This window comes from Corapipo altera, unplaced genomic scaffold (genome assembly GCF_003945725.1).
Source record: "Corapipo altera isolate COAL_440 unplaced genomic scaffold, ASM394572v1 64, whole genome shotgun sequence".
Classification (NCBI taxonomy): domain Eukaryota; kingdom Metazoa; phylum Chordata; class Aves; order Passeriformes; family Pipridae; genus Corapipo; species Corapipo altera.
Window position 1 is genome coordinate 3,825,709 of NW_020884893.1, and position 17,900 is coordinate 3,843,608.

Genomic DNA, 17,900 nt, shown 5'->3' on the forward strand with positions numbered 1-17,900 from the left:
GATGAAGAGGGAAATAACCCACCTGATGATCTGGGTGTTCCTTTTCTGCTGAGATCCCGGCAAGGGAGAATTCAGAATTATTTGCAGCTTTTTATTGCCTGGAATGCAAGATCAAAACAAAGCAAGAAGATGAGGAAGATATATTTCATTATACTCCCACTTTCTACTTATGTACCTTATCTAAAGAGATGTTGAGAGAGAGCTGATGTTGCAGCCTTTTAACCAGCTCTGAGTAACCAGCACAGATTTATGAACATTACTGGCAACTATGGCCTAAAACAGACCTTTTTGGAGCTGCAATCTGTGTATCCAAAGGGAAAATCCAAAGGCCCACTGCTCTTTAGATAAATGTTACAATAGTGCACTTCTAAAGCCATATTAATATTTTTTTAAATAGGCTCTAATACAGGTCCTGGACAACACATTGTCACAAGGAACTTGAATTTTGTGCAGCATTTTCAGCTGTGCATGAATTATGAGCTTTAATAAAAGCATGCGAGAGGCGCTGCTGGGTCATCTCTACCTTTCACTGGATCTTCAGGCTGAGTCCTCAGGTGGCTCTGGATTCTCTGTTCCCAGTGGGAGTTTGTGGGAAAAACATCTGAGCTTTGAACTGACCTGGTGTGATTGCAAGAGGCCACCTCAGCACTCAGAGTGAGGACAACTGACTCTTCCTTCTTCCTCCACCAGATTTTCTATCCAGGCTGATTCATTTAATTAAGTCACATTGCCAAGATCAGGCTGTTATTGTTTACATATTCATAATTGATTATGAAGTCATTATGGCAGTGAAGCATCATCAGGCACAGCCTCTCTTTGTGGCAGAGCAGCCTATCTACTCTTACCCCAAAAGGGACAAATGTTCACAAGCTTTCTTGAACTGGGGCTTAACTTCTGCATGAGGCTGGGTACTCTGTTGTATTTAGCCAGGTTGGTCTGTTTTGACTTGGAGAGGCCAAGAAACAAGCAGCCTTTTAAAAATAGTAATCAAATAATTTGTCTCTGCCATGGTGCCATTCTGTGCACTGAGCAAGAGTCAGTTATTACCAGAAACAGCAATTCCCCACAGTAGCAGATCAAACCCAAACACCCCAAACCAGCAGCGTGAAGGGCCAGTTCTGTGAGATCTTTACACTTTGGACAGAGTCATGAAAAAGGATATGATTATATGGATTTATTTTTAGGATAAACATTTTGTTTCACATGCTGAATTCCTCCCTCTGACCAAGAGCTCTCAAAGGAAAGTGTTGATTGTTGGTCTCTCCCTGGTTTAGTTCTTGTCCCGTGTCCACCTCCATGTGCTCCCCACATTCATTCAGAGCCAGGGCCCAACTCCCTTCCAGGAGAATGTGTTGTGGAGAACTGCTATCCCTGAGATAAGACATGGATTCCATAGAAATGAGTCAAAGATTTATTTTTTCAGAGGATAACAAGCAAGTGTCCATAAACATAATCCTCATCTTCTTTCTATTTATAATTGTAGTTAATATAAATGTACTTCATTACTGGAGAGCAGCCTTCACGGCCATACAATAGCAAACAAATTCTTCAGAAGCATCTTTAATTATTCATTTGGCTGTACTATATTTTATGCTACTTTTCATAAATGTTAATCTTTATTATTGCCCTACCAGGAAAAAAAAAAAGAAGGGAGGAAAGAAATACCTGTTATTAAATGACCTATCAGGCTGACACGGATAAATGTTGGTAGCTATTTAATTGTTTCCCATCTGCAGTTTTATACAGTTTCTATCAAACTGAAAGGTAATTTTTTTAGTAGCTGCTTATTTTAAATGTACAAAACCCTTGTGTGTAATTCCATTAGCTGCCCTACAGCATTGCAATCTACAGTTTCCCTGAGGCTGTTGTGAAATATTGATGAAATCCTTGCTTTTGTGGCTTCCTCTGATACACTAAACATTTGTCTGATGTTAGTTGAACTTGAATGGATCTGTTCAGAGTTATATCAGTAGTGACTTCAAAGGCTGTAAGGCTGTTACAGTTTTTTTTTACAAACTGAAGTTTCAAAGCCTTACCATGTGGTACTTTAAAAAAACAAAGTTCATATCAAATGAACCAAAGTGTTAGCAATACACTGGTAAGACTCATTACAATTTCAATTTCTATAGATATATGTTTTTTTGTGATTCTGATTGGTAGCTCATGCCACTGAAAGAAGTTTAGATCGGTACTTAGGGGAACATGGGATAATGAAAGAGGGAAAAAATAATTTGAAACTTGGATTTTAAACGAGATAATCTATAAATTTACAAAGCCACTCTGCTGTTTTCCACAGCAATAAATAGGACAAGAGACAACAGAAGAAAGGCAAAGAGAGACAAAAGTTTCAGACTGCTGTTTTCCTCAGTAAAGTAATTTACAGTGGTGCAATTAAAATGACTAACAAGGAAAACATATTTGCTGCTGCTGTATTGCTGTTTTTCAGGACAAGCTGCATGTTGGAAAGCAGCCTTTGTGCCTGCACTGGCAACTAAACGATGGTGTGGTGATGTCTGACTGTCTGATACCTGCCCAAAATCTCAGCAGGACAAGGAGTCTGGAGTGAGGGATGGGCAGGGAGGGGTGGGTGGGACAAGGGGAGCACAGGGCTGGGAAGGTCGAGCTCAGGTACTGAGTGATGGAGGATTCAGAGTGTTCTTTAAAGCATTTTAGTTGAAAATACAATCTGGAGATCATCAAACACCTTCAGCTGGTTAAAACAACAAAATTGTCAGTTCCAGGGGGTTGTAGAAAATAACAAGCAGAAATGTTTTTATCCAGAGGCAAATTCTTTACTTCCACTGTGAACCCTCGTGTGAGGAACTGGAACTGTTGGCTCTGAACGTGGTTGAATCCATTCCTGCAGCTGCTTGGCCATTCAAACCGAATGCAGAACATGGCAAGGATGACTTAAACTGCTTTTTATTTAATAACTGACTATGTAAACAGCATTATCCTTAAGGAAAATTATCCAAGAAAAAAACTCCCCCATCATTCTGTCCCTGCTCTGGACTCTCAGCTCAGCTGCTCACATCAGCTCACCTCTCTTTTCTCACTCTTCCTTGGAGCTTTGGGGTTTTTTTTCCTGGCTTATTATTGGCTTTTCTTTGAGTTTATGGGTCACTCACAAGGCAGTTCCCTGCACATGTGCTTCCAGCCACTGATCATTTTCACTTGGCTCATAACTGTGCAGGATCCAATGTACAAAAGGCATAATCTGTTCTCCTTTGTGCTGCCAAGGGTCCCACTGAAACTCCAGGGTATTTTGCCTTCTTAACCAGTAGGAAATTGGACATTTAATAGAAAACTTTATAATACAACTCTAATTAGAGTACAACAAAATGAAAGCCCCAAATTGCTTCATTTCAGCATCGTATATAAATAATAGTTATGGCTTCATGGAATTGCCTTTGTGTGGCAAAATCCTGCTAGCACAGAAGCCACTCGTTCCCCTGCTCCCACAGAGGCTGCCTCTGTCCTCAGTGGATGGCAGTGGATGTTCCTTCTCCTGCTCTGCAAGAGGCAGAAATTCATGCCTTGGTATCAGTTGCTGTAACTGCTTGAAAAATAAAGGTTTTTTAAAAATAAAAATAAAAAAAGACAAAGGAATATCCAGAAAATCCTTCCTTTGAAGTGCCAAGTTGCATCGCAAGTGGTGCTTGAAACTTCCCTACTGAGCCCCTGCAGATGGAATGGGATGTGATGGTAAATAGGAATAGCAGCAGAAGGTGTAAAGAATTTCCCAACATCCAAAAGAATTTACTGGCTTCCCAAAAAAGAGGCAACTGAGTGTATTCAGCCTTTTCTGGGGATGTGTAAAACCTTCCTCGGGATGCACAAGGCTTTAGAACTAAACCTGGCACTCCCAGGATGTTCAGACCGGGTGACAGAGGTGTCCCTTTGTCCCTGACAGCCGTCATTCAGAGCTCTCTGCTCCCTCTGTGGTGGGAGCAGGAACCTTTCCTTGTGTTTTCTTTCCACCTTGGAGATCTTAACAGGAAGTTATTTCCTTGGTACAGGAATTTTTAATGTAGCCTTTAAAGCTCTGAAATTGTACAATTCACTCTTGTATTACAAATTTCATATTTTGAGAGGTCTTTCCATGAAACTCCATTGCTTTTCCAGAGTGTTCCACTGCTTTTACTCCTGTTAAATTCCAAAATGCCTTTGATAGGGAGTTATGCAATGGAGCAGGGAATTTTTTTTTCCCCCAGCTGCCAATTTATCTCTTCGGTTGCATTTCAAACTGGGATGAAACTGTAGCTCTGAACTTCTACAAAGTGCCAGGCTAAGATTTGTCTCTGGGCAGTTAATGCAGTTCGACATCTTTGAGAAAAAGGAATGAGAAGTGGTCATTCTCCATTATCTTCTTGAAATATTTCAGAGAAAGAAACAGTTTCTGCCAAACACAAAAAGATGTTTGAGCTGGAGCCAGACAAGAAGGAAACAAGATCACCTCCTAGCACTGTGAGATTGCTCCACTGATGATGTTGTTTCAAGTAAAACTGGAATATATATGTCTGAAGAAGTGCAGATGGTGGATGGGTTTTACATGGATTAGCAGTGTTGTTCTGGACAATGATTCACTGTCCCTTCCCTTGGCAGAAAATAAGTTTTCCAGTCTTGGAAAGGAACATGTATATATATATATATTTTAAGAAATGTTTCTCTACATGGAAAAAGAGCAAATTTGAGGGAAAATAGTATCCACTGGTGGAAAAGTTAACAGTCAGGATGAAGGTTTCTTAAAAAAAAGATGTACTGCACTCTACAGTTCCAGGTCAGGAATGATGTATAACGTGGGGCCAGTTACAGATGAGAGGCCTGAACATCAATCCTGGATCCACTGGGAGCTGGATTGGTGCTGCCTGCAGGGAAAGGCCAAGGCTCCAGGTGGATGTGGGTGGCTTTAGACCCTTCTATTCAGAGTTTTTGCAGGTGTGTTGACTGGACTTGTTTTCTTTTAGCTCCTCTAATAGTGGAAATAGTCTAGAAATAGCTAAGAAAGTGTTTTCTTTTAAAGAATAAAGAATCAGCTGTTTCTTGCAGCCCCTTTTCCTCGAGAAGGAGCTTTCTGAAGTTACCATGAATTCCATCACAAAAGCACAGATCAAAATTAAAAAAACCCAAATAATTTCGAGTTGTATTTGTGATTATTATCCATATGAAAATATTCTCCTTACTGATGTCGTGATTTTGACTACTTTGTCTTGGGATCAATCACCACTAAACCAAACGCTGTGTTTCCATTTAAGAAGACAGAAATTGCTTCTATTTGATGCTTTGAAGCTCCTGGGTTTTGTCCAGTCTTAATGATATTAAAATTTCACTTCTTCAGGAGTGCATGTTGCCCATCTTCCATCTGCCTGGGCCTGTTTACTTTGGTGGGGAAAATTCTCATCTGGGAAAAAGGGGAAGCTATTCATCTGTTTATTGAGTTTGGATTCCTTTAATTTTAATTTTTTTTTTCTCTGCAAAACAGCTATGTACGAGCATCTCAGAGGTTTGGAATGTCAGAATAAGCCTGGGGGAGAACTGGTGGGAAGAGAACAGGTCACTCAACAATTTATTACATGGCCATCAGTACGACGTGCAAAATTTATGCTACTTATTACAGACTCTGCATTTAAAGCATCTGGGTGTACAGGTTTAAGACACCCTTTACTTTTAAAATAAATAATGCAAAGTCCACTTAAATTAATGTTGTTTCTGTTAACTAACTACATCACTTCAGATCAAACTTCATGTCCAATGAAATCTTACTAAAAAACCCTGTTGGAAGGACATGTTCATGTCTGGTACCCTTGGTTGTCTTGTAGAACTGGTCTCCACTGTCCTTAAAATGCCCACAGCAATTTAAATCATTTACATAAACAGAAATGGTTTTACAAGCAGGATACTGAAATGCATTCTCAAAGCTGCCCAAACCCCTAAACCATTAAAACAGAAGTGATTGCTGGTTTTGTGAAATTTTGATGGTGCTTTCTGGTAAGTTAAAAATCACAAAGTCACAGAATGGTTTGGGTTGGAAGGGACATTAAAGACCACCCAGTTCCACCCCCCTGCCATGGGCAGGGACACCTTCCACTAGCCCAGGTTGCTCCAAGCCCCGTCCAACCTGGTCTTGGACACTTCCAGGGATGGGGCAGCCACAGCTTCTCTGGGCAACCTGTGCCAGGGCCTCCCCACCCTCACAGAGAACAATTTCTTCCTAATATCTCATCTAAATTTCCCCTCTTTCAGTCTGAGTCCATTCCCCCTTGTCCTGTCACTCCAGTTCCTGATGAAAAGTCCCTCTCCAACTTCCTTGTAGACCCCTTTCAAACACTGCAACTGGTTACTTTTACCACTTACATGAGATTGTGTCAGTATCTTACACAGAGAGAAAAAAACCAGGATTTCTCAGCACAAGTTACTCTTCTGTAAAGGTTATAGTAAATATGTCAATGCCTAATTAAGCAGCAAATTTTATCTGTATTGTGGGGGATGTGCAGCTGTCTGGTTCTTCTGCTTTTCCTAGTAAATCTTTTTAGAAGGACAAAGGATACTTGAGGAAGAAATTACTGTGTTTATCCTCCGAAGGAAAAACTTCCCTTCTGGTGAAACATGGTTTAATAGCATTCAAAAAATTCGTGCTGAAATGGAGAATCAGATTTGCACCGACCCAAAGGGTGTGAGAGCTCTTTGTTGCCTGTTTTGTCTGATTCCTTCCTTGGATTCCCTCCCTGGTTTTGTTGTGCTGTGCCTGGCACTGTGAGCTCTCCCCATTGCAGCACCTCAGGCTGAGGTGGGACTGGTCACTCCTCCTCTTAGGCAGGAGCTTCTGCCACCTCCCTGTCCTTCCCTTCTCCTTGTCCCTCTGAAAAAACATCGGAGAAGGAGGAAGCAGGACCTGGTTATCAGGGAAAAAGTTTAAGGAGCAGGAAAAATACTGAGCTCTCAAGCGTTGTCTTTGCTGCTGCTTCAGTCTGGCCACCTGAGGATGGGGCTGCTGATTCTTGAGGTGACCCAGCACACTCCTGAAAGGAGTATTTTTGAGTATTTAGCACTTCATATTTAATATTCAGCTTCTTTGCTGAAAGATCTGCTGGAGAGCACAGTGTTGCCACTACTCTGGGGTTATTATTTTATTGTGCTAAAATGCTGCCCAGGCCATTTGCTGTTGTCTTCGGTTGTGAAGCTGTGTGGTACCACCCCTGCAATAAGCCAAGCCTGGCTCTGAGCCAGAGTGATCAGTGCAGCTCCTAAGCCCATGGGAAGGGTGTAGGAAAGATGTCTCACATGGGTTTCTTTGCCCATCCACAGAGAGCCATCATTTCCCTCTTCTTATGCTGCAGCTTCATTCAGAGGGAATGGTTCCTCTAGTTCTGGTCTCTTTGGCTTGGTGGCAAATGTGTTGGAAGGGGTGAGATACACATGGAAATAGATTGGAAAACTGAAACACACTTCTGGAAAAGCTCTGGAAGGCTTTGCCCAGATGGTAATCAAAACATTTCTACCGTTCCTGCCCATCCCTTTTGATTTGCTAAAAGGGTATCATTTGTTCAGGAGCACCAAATTCAAGGAAGCAAAATGAGCCAGGTTCTTAAAGAGCCATAAAATGGCTTGTCTCAGAAAATGGGAAGGAATTGGATTTTAAATAAGTAGTACTTTTAGTCTAATTTAGAATATCCTGAGTTGGAAGGGACCCACAAGGATCATCGAAGTCCAACTCCTTGTGCTCTCTGAGCTTTCAGAGTTCCCTTGCAACTGCAACTACTAAAATTTTATTTTATTATTTTATTTTATTTTATTTTATTTTTTTAAGGGGAGCTTTGATTTGGGGGCTTAGGTTTGGTGTTGGTTTTTTTGGGGGGGTTTTTTTACATAATTTCCTGATAGGAAAATCCAGATCTCAAGGAAACACACCAAAGCAGCCTGGAGAAAATTCATCAATGAATCTCCTGGGAAGACTTGAGTTGCTGAAATTTTGATGAGAAACACTCCCCAAAACCCAACACCTGAATTCCTTAATTAACTTCAAATTTACAGTTCTTGCAGTGTCAAGTTCATCTTAGTAATTAACTAGTTAATTTGTCAAAGAAAATCCTTCCATATTTGTTTTATTTTTCCAGTTTTACCATTAACTTTGGTTTTCCTCTCTCATATCTTAATACTCTGCTGTAACTTCCAAGGGTTCTTGCTCTCAAATTTGTGGATTTGTTTTCACTGAAGCGCAATTTGCTTTTATGCTACACAGTACCTTACTTTTATAAACAAAAGAGTTGCACTTATGCCTATTAATGCTTTCATATCTTGTATTTTGACATATAAATTATTTGTGTATATTCTGCAGTGCATTTCTGGGTGATCAAATGGCATAAGGTGACTGTACCTACATGATGCTCTGAACCAGGAAGATTATGGCACCTATTTTTCTTCTTTTCCTTGCCAATTCCACCCTTTCTCTCACTGAGGCTAAAAACAATTTCATAGAATTGAAGCTTTTAGTATAAACTTTAAATACTTACATATGAATTTTCCAACTGTCCCATTACAGAACAGTTAGAATTATACTCCCCTGACAGGAAAATTATTAACTCGGGATCTCTGGCAGTTATAAAGAATTATGATCATCTGCCAACTGACTGCAGCAACCTTCACAAAAAGAGACATCATTGGCTTTTTTCACTTCCAGAACTAAGAGGGAACACAGTTGTAGATTAAAACAAAATCCCGTAACACATAGTGAAACTAGAAACTGGAGCATTCTCCTTTACCACGTTATTTCATATATTGACATTACATTTCAGGTTATGTCCAAGAGGAAGATTTAAAGGAAGAGGAAGATATAAAGGAGGAGGAAGAAGACGATGACGACAACTCAACTGCTCAGCTCCAGGGCAGCAATGACACTGGCACGGATGAGGAACATGACGTGGGTCCTGAGCAGAAAGGGAACTTTAGCTTCCAGAACTCCCCTGTCAGTCACATATCCAACCAGGACGCAGAGAATGAATCACTGCTGAGTGATGGTAGTGACCATGTGGCAGATATTAAAAGCATTTGCTCTAGAGAGCCCCAGGACCCAAAATCCAGCGCCCATCCCAAATCCCAGAGCGAAGCACACGACTGCATGGACAAAATGACAGCGGTCTATGCCAACATCCTGTCGGACTCTTACTGGACAGGCTTGGGGCTGGGTTTCAAGTTGTCCAACTCCGAGAAGCGGAGTTGTGACAACAGAAACGGAGGGAACAAAGCTGACTTTGATTGGCACCAAGACGCGCTGTCCAAAAGCTTGCAGCAGAACTTACCTTCCAGGCCTGTGTCCAAGCCCAACCTGTTCAGCTCGGTGCAGCTGTACAGGCAGAGCAGCAAGATGTGTGGGACGGTGTTCACGGGCGCCAGCCGGTTCCGCTGCCGGCAATGCAGCGCCGCCTACGACACCCTGGTGGAGCTCACGGTCCACATGAACGAGACAGGCCACTACCAAGATGACAACCACAAAAAGGACAAGCACAGACCTACCAGCTACTCAAAGCCCCGGAAAAGGGCCTTCCAGGACATGGACAAGGAAGATGCACAAAAAGTTCTGAAGTGTATGTTCTGTGGTGACTCTTTTGATTCCCTTCAAGATCTGAGCGTTCATATGATCAAAACAAAACATTACCAAAAAGTGCCTTTGAAGGAGCCGGTACCAACCATTTCTTCCAAAATGGTCACTCCAGCAAAGAAACGTGTGTTTGATGTGAACAGGCCTTGCTCCCCCGACTCCACAACGGGGTCTTTCTCGGATACCTTTTCTCCTCAGAAGAATGCGAACCTGCAGTTGTCATCCAACAACCGCTACGGGTACCAGAACGGTGCCAGCTACACGTGGCAGTTCGAGGCCTGCAAATCCCAGATTCTGAAGTGCATGGAATGTGGGAGTTCCCATGACACCTTGCAGCAGCTCACGACCCACATGATGGTCACGGGCCATTTCTTGAAAGTCACAAGTTCGGCTTCAAAGAAAGGAAAGCAGCTCGTTCTGGATCCTTTAGCTGTGGAAAAAATGCAATCGCTGTCTGAGGCACCAGCCAATGACAGCCCGGTTTCAAAATCGACTATTAAATCATCTGCAGAGTGCACAGCTCCCACCTCTGAACTGAAAAAGGAAAGTAAAAAAGATAAAGCTGATGATGCAAATAAAGATGAGAAAGCAGTAAAAACTGAGGAGTATGAAGACACTCTTCAGAAGCCACTGGATCCCACAATGAAATACCAGTACCTCCGAGAAGAGGATTTAGAAGATGGCTCAAAGGGTGGTGGGGACATTTTAAAGTCCCTGGAGAACACTGTCACAACAGCCATCAATAAAGCTCAAAATGGAGCTCCCAGCTGGAGTGCATATCCCAGCATCCACGCAGCCTACCAGCTCTCAGAGGGAGCTAAGCCATCTTTGCCTGTGGGATCTCAAGTGCTGCAAATCAGGCCCACAATGACCAATAAATTGAGGCCCATAGCACCCAAGTGGAAGGTGATGCCTCTGGTCCCTATCTCAGCAAACGTGGCCCAGTGCACTCAAGTGAAGAAGGAGGCTGATGACAAGGAGGAGGTGCAGAAGGACTTTGCTAAAGAGGGCGTCCAAGCTGAGCCGGCCCCACTCAGCCAGAGCGAGAGAGAACCTCTCCTCAAACCTGAAACCTCTGCAGAGCCAAAAAAGACAGAACCATGTCCCTTGAAAGAAGAAGACAAAATTAAAGAGGACAGTGGAAAAGAAAAACCAGTCCTCAAGGAGCCACCAGCAGCTTCTCTCAGCAATGGTTGTGCTGCTGCCAACCACTCCTCGGAGCTGCCTTGTGTCAACCCCCTCAGCGCGCTGCAGTCGGTGCTGAACAATCACTTGGGCAAAGCCACTGAGCCTTTACAGCCTCAGGCCAACTGCAGCCCCAGCTCTAGCACAATTTCTATGTTCCACAAAAGTAATCTAAATATGATGGAGAAGCCGGTTTTATCTCCTGCTCCAACCCCACCAAAGCCTGCCAGTGTATCCAGGCACTATTTGTTTGAAAACAACGATCAGCCTATTGACCTGACCAAATCCAAAGGCAAGAAAGCTGAGTCAGCCCAAGCACAATCTTGTACTTCTCCACCTCAAAAACATGCTCTGTCTGACATCGCCGACATGGTCAAAGTTCTTCCCAAAGCTACTACACCAAAACCTGCTGCATCTTCAAGGATCCCGTCCATGAAGCTGGAAATAGATGTCCGACGCTTTGAGGATGTCTCAGCAGAAGTCTCCACTCTGCATAAAAGGAAGGGCAGACAGTCAAACTGGAACCCTCAGCATCTTCTCATTTTGCAAGCTCAGTTTGCTTCCAGCCTCTTCCAGACATCTGAAGGTAAATATTTATTATCAGATCTAGGCCCGCAGGAGCGCATGCAGATTTCCAAATTCACTGGACTGTCGATGACCACCATCAGCCACTGGTTGGCAAATGTCAAGTATCAGCTTAGGAAAACCGGAGGAACAAAGTTTTTGAAAAACATGGACAAAGGACATCCAGTCTTTTATTGCAGCGACTGTGCATCTCAGTTCCGAACCCCATCTACCTACATTAGCCACTTAGAATCCCACCTAGGTTTCCAAATGAAAGACATGAACAGGCTGGCTGTGGAGCAGCAAACCAAGGTAGAGCAAGAAATCTCCAGAGTTTCAGTTCAAAGATCTCCTGAAACAATAGCTGGGGAAGAGGACACAGACTCTAAGTTCAAATGTAAGTTGTGCTGTCGGACATTTGCGAGCAAACATGCAGTAAAACTTCATCTAAGCAAAACACACAGCAAGTCACCAGAACACCATTCACAATTTGTAGCAGAAGTGGATGAAGAATAACTCTTAAGGTATGCATGCTCTATAGTGAGTTTTAATTTCATCGTTTTAAGGAGGCTCCATAAGAACTTCGTACTTTCTTAATGTAGGAAAACAGTATAAAATGCATAATGTGCTCCTGCGCCGTTAATCTAAGCACATGTACTTATCCATTTTATAGTGTTTTCAAGAAGAGAGCTTGCTAAATGCAGAACCACACTGCCCCATAGAGAAAAGTTGCTGCTTATTAATATGCTCAAAATAGCTGTTTTCCCAGTTCTCTTTTGTTTCTAAGAATAAATCATTTCACATCCGATGCACTTCCATGCGGAATGCAAGGACTTAGTGCTACTCTTTGCTGTGAGAGTGGAAAAAAAAGCAGGTAAAGAGCACTGAAACCCAAAAGGTTATTACCTCCTTCAGTGCTGACACACCAGTAAATCTGATTTTGGTGGGGAAAAAGAAGACAATTCAAAAGTCAAATTAGCAAAATCTCAGTTATTCCAAGTTTCTCATAATCCCAAACACAGCCTCGAAAATCTACCAATAACTCTGAAAAGTTCCTATCTAAAGTTCAGTTATTCTTCTGTTGATATTTGGATGTTCAGTTTTGTAAAATATTTTAATATTTTACACTTCCTTAAACACTTGCTACTGTGAGTGGCCTCTTTTGTCACGTCATTTTAACCTCTCTCTCCATCATTCCTTTTTTAATCTTGAAGATGTTTGATTCTATTTTGCTTCATGTTGGTGGGAGTCAATCCATAAACATCGCTGACTTCAGTGCAAGTTTGAGTATAACCTGGGGGGGGTTAAAGCTTAATTGAAAAAGCAGCGAGATTTTTTACAAGCTTAATATTTCCAAGCCCTGTTAGTAGGATACTTCTACATTAGTGTTGCTATTTTTTGCTGAAAGATACACCAGTTGCCACAACCAATGTTTATAACATGTAATGTAATATTCAGATGACACACCATTTTTTGCATTTTTAATTTTACTTGATTCACAAACTTGAATATTCTTGATTTAAATAAATATGCAGAACATCAACCTAAAGTCCAAATAGAAGTTTTTTGTTCTAACGGGGTTTTTTTCCAGGAAGGCTCTGTTTAGTCATTCCCAGCAATTCCTCCAGCAGATTCAGGCTCTGCTGTTCACAGAACAATCATGTGCAGATTCAGGGTTTCTCCAGCGTGTTCATTACTTGATTAACATCAGGAAAATGAATTCGTCAGATGGTCAAAATTAAAGATGTGTTGTGAGTTTTCACTGATCCCCCAGTTATTGTGGTCATTCTCTGGCTAATTGAGGGTGCAGGGGCTGAATACCCGTTTGTGTGGAGATCTCCCATGTGTTGGCTGCAAATATTCATGAAGCTTTAGGAAACACTTTCTGTGGACAGAGCCAGCACGAGGACTCTGCGTCACTTAAGCTCCATTAAAAAGGCTACTTTTGAATAATTTAAACCACTAATCAAAGGGTTACTTTGGGATGGGTAATAGAAGCTATTACTGTGGAGTACAGTGTCAGTGTTCAAGTGCAATAAGATTTAAGTTTTGCATACATCTTGTACGTGCTGTCTGCACTGGAATAGATTTATTTCTGCATATTTTAGCCGTCTTACTCAAAAGGAGTTTGCTTTCCAAACAGGCCTAATACCCTCCAGTTTCTATTCTGGCATTTAACCCAACATTAGGACTCAACAAATAAATGTTCCTTGTTTAGCTGGCCATTCAAAATCAACATACCTGACAAAATACCAGAGAGATTGGGCAGAAAAACACAGACCATACTTTATTTCCTTCCCCACCAGTTAGTGATTATTAAGACTCTGCCATTCATAGTCTTCACACAGGAGATATTAGAGCAAACCAATAATTTGGGGACTATCAAACAAAAGCTGTCTGCCAAATATATTAATACAACAGTTATTTGGGCACATTCATGGCTTAATACATGACAAAAGGTTCAGATTTGGTCTTAAAAGCACTGTGTTATTACTAAGAGGCAAACCAAACACCCACATCTACAAACACATTGCTGAGCACGTGAGGAACAAATACACAGGGGGGGAGAAATCTCCAAGGGAAAAAAAAAAAAAAAGTGTGGTTTCTGCATTGTAATAACCTGCACACAGACATATTATTCAGCTGATGTGTAACTACATAAATAAGGTACTGTCCTTCCTGCCTCTGGATACCGAGAAATTGCTGTCCTCTTAATACTCATCCATTTCTAATTTATATCGAGATGCAGGTTGTATCTTACCTTCGGAAAAATATATTTAAATTGCATTGGCAGAGTGATAGCACTGTTATCTGGAGCTATAATTTCAGTTGGTATGCATGATAGCACAAATTGTCTGAAATGATGGGGTATTTGGGATGGCATTGTAAAGATTTTATTACAGTTTCGGAGCTGTGAGCCTCCCGAAGTTCTCACTGGGTTGGGAGTGGGGAGGCCAGAGTTTATTCAGATGGATTCTTCCTGAGATCTGCAAGGAGACTAAATCAAATCACAGGGATTTTCAGAGTTTACTTATCCTTACCATGTTATTTTTTGAGATCCAGTAGACGTTTGAATAATAACCTGGAGGAGAGCACAGTATTTAGAAACAAGGAATATGAAGCTGAGAGCCTTAAAACACACATATGAGTTTGTGTTTCCTTTTTCTAGGCAATACGGTGGTGAAATAAAAATACAAATAGAGAATATATATTGAAATGAATGGAAATAAAACAGTGGAAAGAGTACCCGAAGTATAAAAATACATAAAGTGCTTTATATTTCAACAGCATTTACTATTAGAGGTTGTATTTTCAAATGTTAGCTATCATTAAAAATATAAATGAATAATCGGGGTTAGTACTGTAGAAAAATGTGTTATGTATATGGATTTATTTTTAAGACCTCTGTGAGGCTGTTTGTAAGAAATTTGCTATAAATTCTTCTTAAATGTAAAGACGTATATATCTATTTTATATTCATCTTTGGTGTTTTCTTGAATTCCTCTAACTGATATGGGTTTAGTAATATAAAGTAAGATTATGTGTAATATACAACAATCAGACATCTCCATTCTCTTTCATTTAACCCACTTCAAATTTGTTTTTATTGCTATTCTTCAAAGAAAACCCATAAACATTAGGGAACATGGCTTTAATTAGAAGTAATTTGTATGTTGACTTCTACCTTTGAAGAGCATTTATTCTTTTTTTTCAACTAAATTAGAATTTTTATGTTTTCCTGAGGAAAAAGGCAAGGTGGAATTGTATTTTTCACTTTAGAGTCAGGTGAGATTGGCTCGAAACTGGGCTCTAACTGAGGCTTTCTGTGGCCTTAGCTACTACTTTTTACAGAAATAAGTCTCTATAAAGTCGAATTTACCAACTTGATGGGGGAGATTTCTGTTTCAAAAGACCCCGACAGGCAAACAGGCAGCTACCTGAGATGAACTAATTTGAAAGTAAGGCCGCTGCAAAACTAAAAAAAAAAAAATGAGTCATAATGATAAACAGTTTTTCTCTCAGTTTCCTCCTTTGTCTTTTTTTAACCATCAAGTTTAAAGCTTCTCCGGCACTTTTTTTTTTTTCCCCCTACTTTATAGGAGACAACTGACATTCTGTGGTAAATGGAAGAAAGAGCAGAGCAGAACTGAAAATCCTCTAATGCACTGACACTAACTTGCCCTCTATTGTTGAAAATGAGCAGGCAATCATGATTGTTCATCAAATGGCTCCTAATGCAGTTAAAGCATTCAGCTATAATTTCTCCTTGCATTTATAATTACTGTCATAGACTGCACACCTCAGTGAGCAGATTAAAGCTATAAACTATTTAGCCGTAGCTTTAAGATGAGGAACTTGATTTGTCTGGCAGCAGTTATTTGTTAGAGAGCTTGACACTTCACATAAAAATGACTCAACTTGATGAAGAACAATGCAGTTTAAGCAATGCAGTGATTTTAAATCAGTCATTATACCACGCCCTGTAAGAATTGCAAAGCAATTTGTTAAATGATATATAGGACACGTAGATAACTGTATGTGTTAAGTATACCAAAATAGAAGATTTCTTTTTTTTTTTTTTCCTTCTGTGGATTTTATTTTCTCATCCCTCTGAAGCAGCAGGAGCTGCTCTGAACATCAGATTCCACTATTAGCCAATGTGGGTGTTACATGGCCAAGGACAATTGCTGAATTAGTAGCCCAGAATTATAGTTTAGAGAATTTAGTTTGCTCTGCAAATTTCATTTCTTCTTAGCAACAAATATTAAATGCTGAGAGAGCCTTTCAGGAGAATGAGCCATGCTGGGATGTGGCTGCCTGCAGTGGTTCCACCACAGTTCTGTGAGCAGGATTTACCAGCCAAGCCAAGGCTTGTGCTCACCACATTATCAGAAAGAGAGGTTTCATTGCATGGAATTCTTGATTATTCAGTTCAGGTGGGACTTTTCTGACATCAACCCTTTGGAAAATGGTGGCTTCTCAATGGGAAAAACATTCTGTGGGGAAGTCTCATTTTCAAACAGACTTTTGCTGGGATCAACTGGGTAAAACTGCTGAGCACCACAAAGGAGAGGAGGCAGAGGCAGGAAAAGGAACAGACTGGCCTTTCTGCCATTGTCAGCAAGGATCTACCTCCAACCCATCACTCCTCCCTCAAAACAGTCCTGTTCTGGTGAAGCCTCACTATCCCCAATCCTTTGAAATTTTTCACTCTTTCCCCAAAGTGGTAGATCAGGATATTTTTTTATTTAATTGAACATTTTTAAATCTTCGAAATTTTCCTAGATAGCAGCTTTTCAATCCAGCCATTATCCTTGTAAAACCAGCAATAGTGTGTTCCTGGCTTCCTTGAGACCAGGGTCAGGCCACATGATACATCAGACTGTGCCAGCACAGATACATCTGGGCAGATTTACTGGCTTTTTATGAATACTACAGGTTGCTATTAAAATTAATATTATTTAACATTGCATTAGAGCTTCCAGCCCACTGGGTCAACCCCTTTTTGTTCCTGAGCTCTGCACAAGCACACTGTATATGACAGCTCCAAGGCAGGAACTCTGCTGCTCTCAAGGAAACAGCAACTTTTAAGTATTTCAACCAGATTTTAACTGACCTTGAATAGCACCTACCTCCTCTAGCATTCAGTATTCATAAGGATATCAAAATCTTGCCTTCTCCTTACTGTGCCTGATATTATTAAATGTTACAGCCTTCATAATCTATAGCAGAACATTTTTACCCAGTGAGATTTCAAAGGAAGGGTACCTGAGTCCTATTTATACATTTTACACTTCAGCAATCAAATCACAAAGATCAATAGCAAAAGGAAAAGACATGAGCAGTATCCAGCCCTGCAAAGCACCTTTCAATAAAAATAATGTAATTTAGCAGGATGATCACTCAGTGCAAATATGATGGAGCACAGATGGAAAATGAGGAAAATTATAGATATAGCTTTATGGGAGGAGGAAAGGAGGAAGAGATTTTTCACTATTTATTGGGATAATGAACAGATAATTCATGATTATTAAGCTCTAGTCTTCAGGCCTCATTCTGCCGTCTCTTCCCATCTCCATTCAGAGCTGGGTGTGTTTGTGCATCCAGGCAGGTCCATGGGAGGGAGGATCAGCCTTTGCATTGGCTTTCACACCTCAGCAGGGTCAGGCAGGATCTGCACCAGGGCAGCTCCAACTCAGGGTCTGCCAGAGCAGCGATGAGGCAGAACACACAGAGCTCGGGCCTCACACGGGACGGGGTTTCTTTCCCAAGAGCATCTCACTTCCAGGAAGGGGCAGCAGTCCCTGAATCTCCAGCCTGTGAGAACATTAAGACACCACACAGGGCAGCAAAATCACAGCCCTGGGCGAGCCAAGGACTGATGCTCCTCCTGCCTCTCCCAGTGTCTGGAGAATCCCAAGAGCAGGAGTTGGCCAAGCTCTCACTGAGGTGGCAGGAAAGGTCTCCTGCCAGAGGGATCCTGCTCTGGGTGCAGTGCTGGCTCCGTGGGTTCTCCTTCCCGGCAGATGGACTCATGGGATGACGTGGCTGTGGG

At 41.3% G+C, this 17,900-nt stretch overlaps 1 protein-coding gene across 3 annotated transcripts in view; it reads left to right on the plus strand.

Moving 5' to 3' along the window:
• Nucleotides 1–17,900, plus strand: part of TSHZ2 (teashirt zinc finger homeobox 2) — a 221,445-nt gene that overhangs the window by 121,483 nt on the left and 82,062 nt on the right. For all 3 annotated transcript variants that reach the window (XR_003528144.1, XM_027645919.1, XM_027645918.1), the window contains exon 2: nt 8,793–11,868. Coding sequence is in view for 2 of the 3 variants with exons in the window: in XM_027645919.1 (XP_027501720.1) it covers nt 8,793–11,860 (3,068 nt within the window). In the remaining variant the exon portion in view is untranslated. The remainder of the gene's footprint in view (nt 1–8,792; nt 11,869–17,900) is intronic.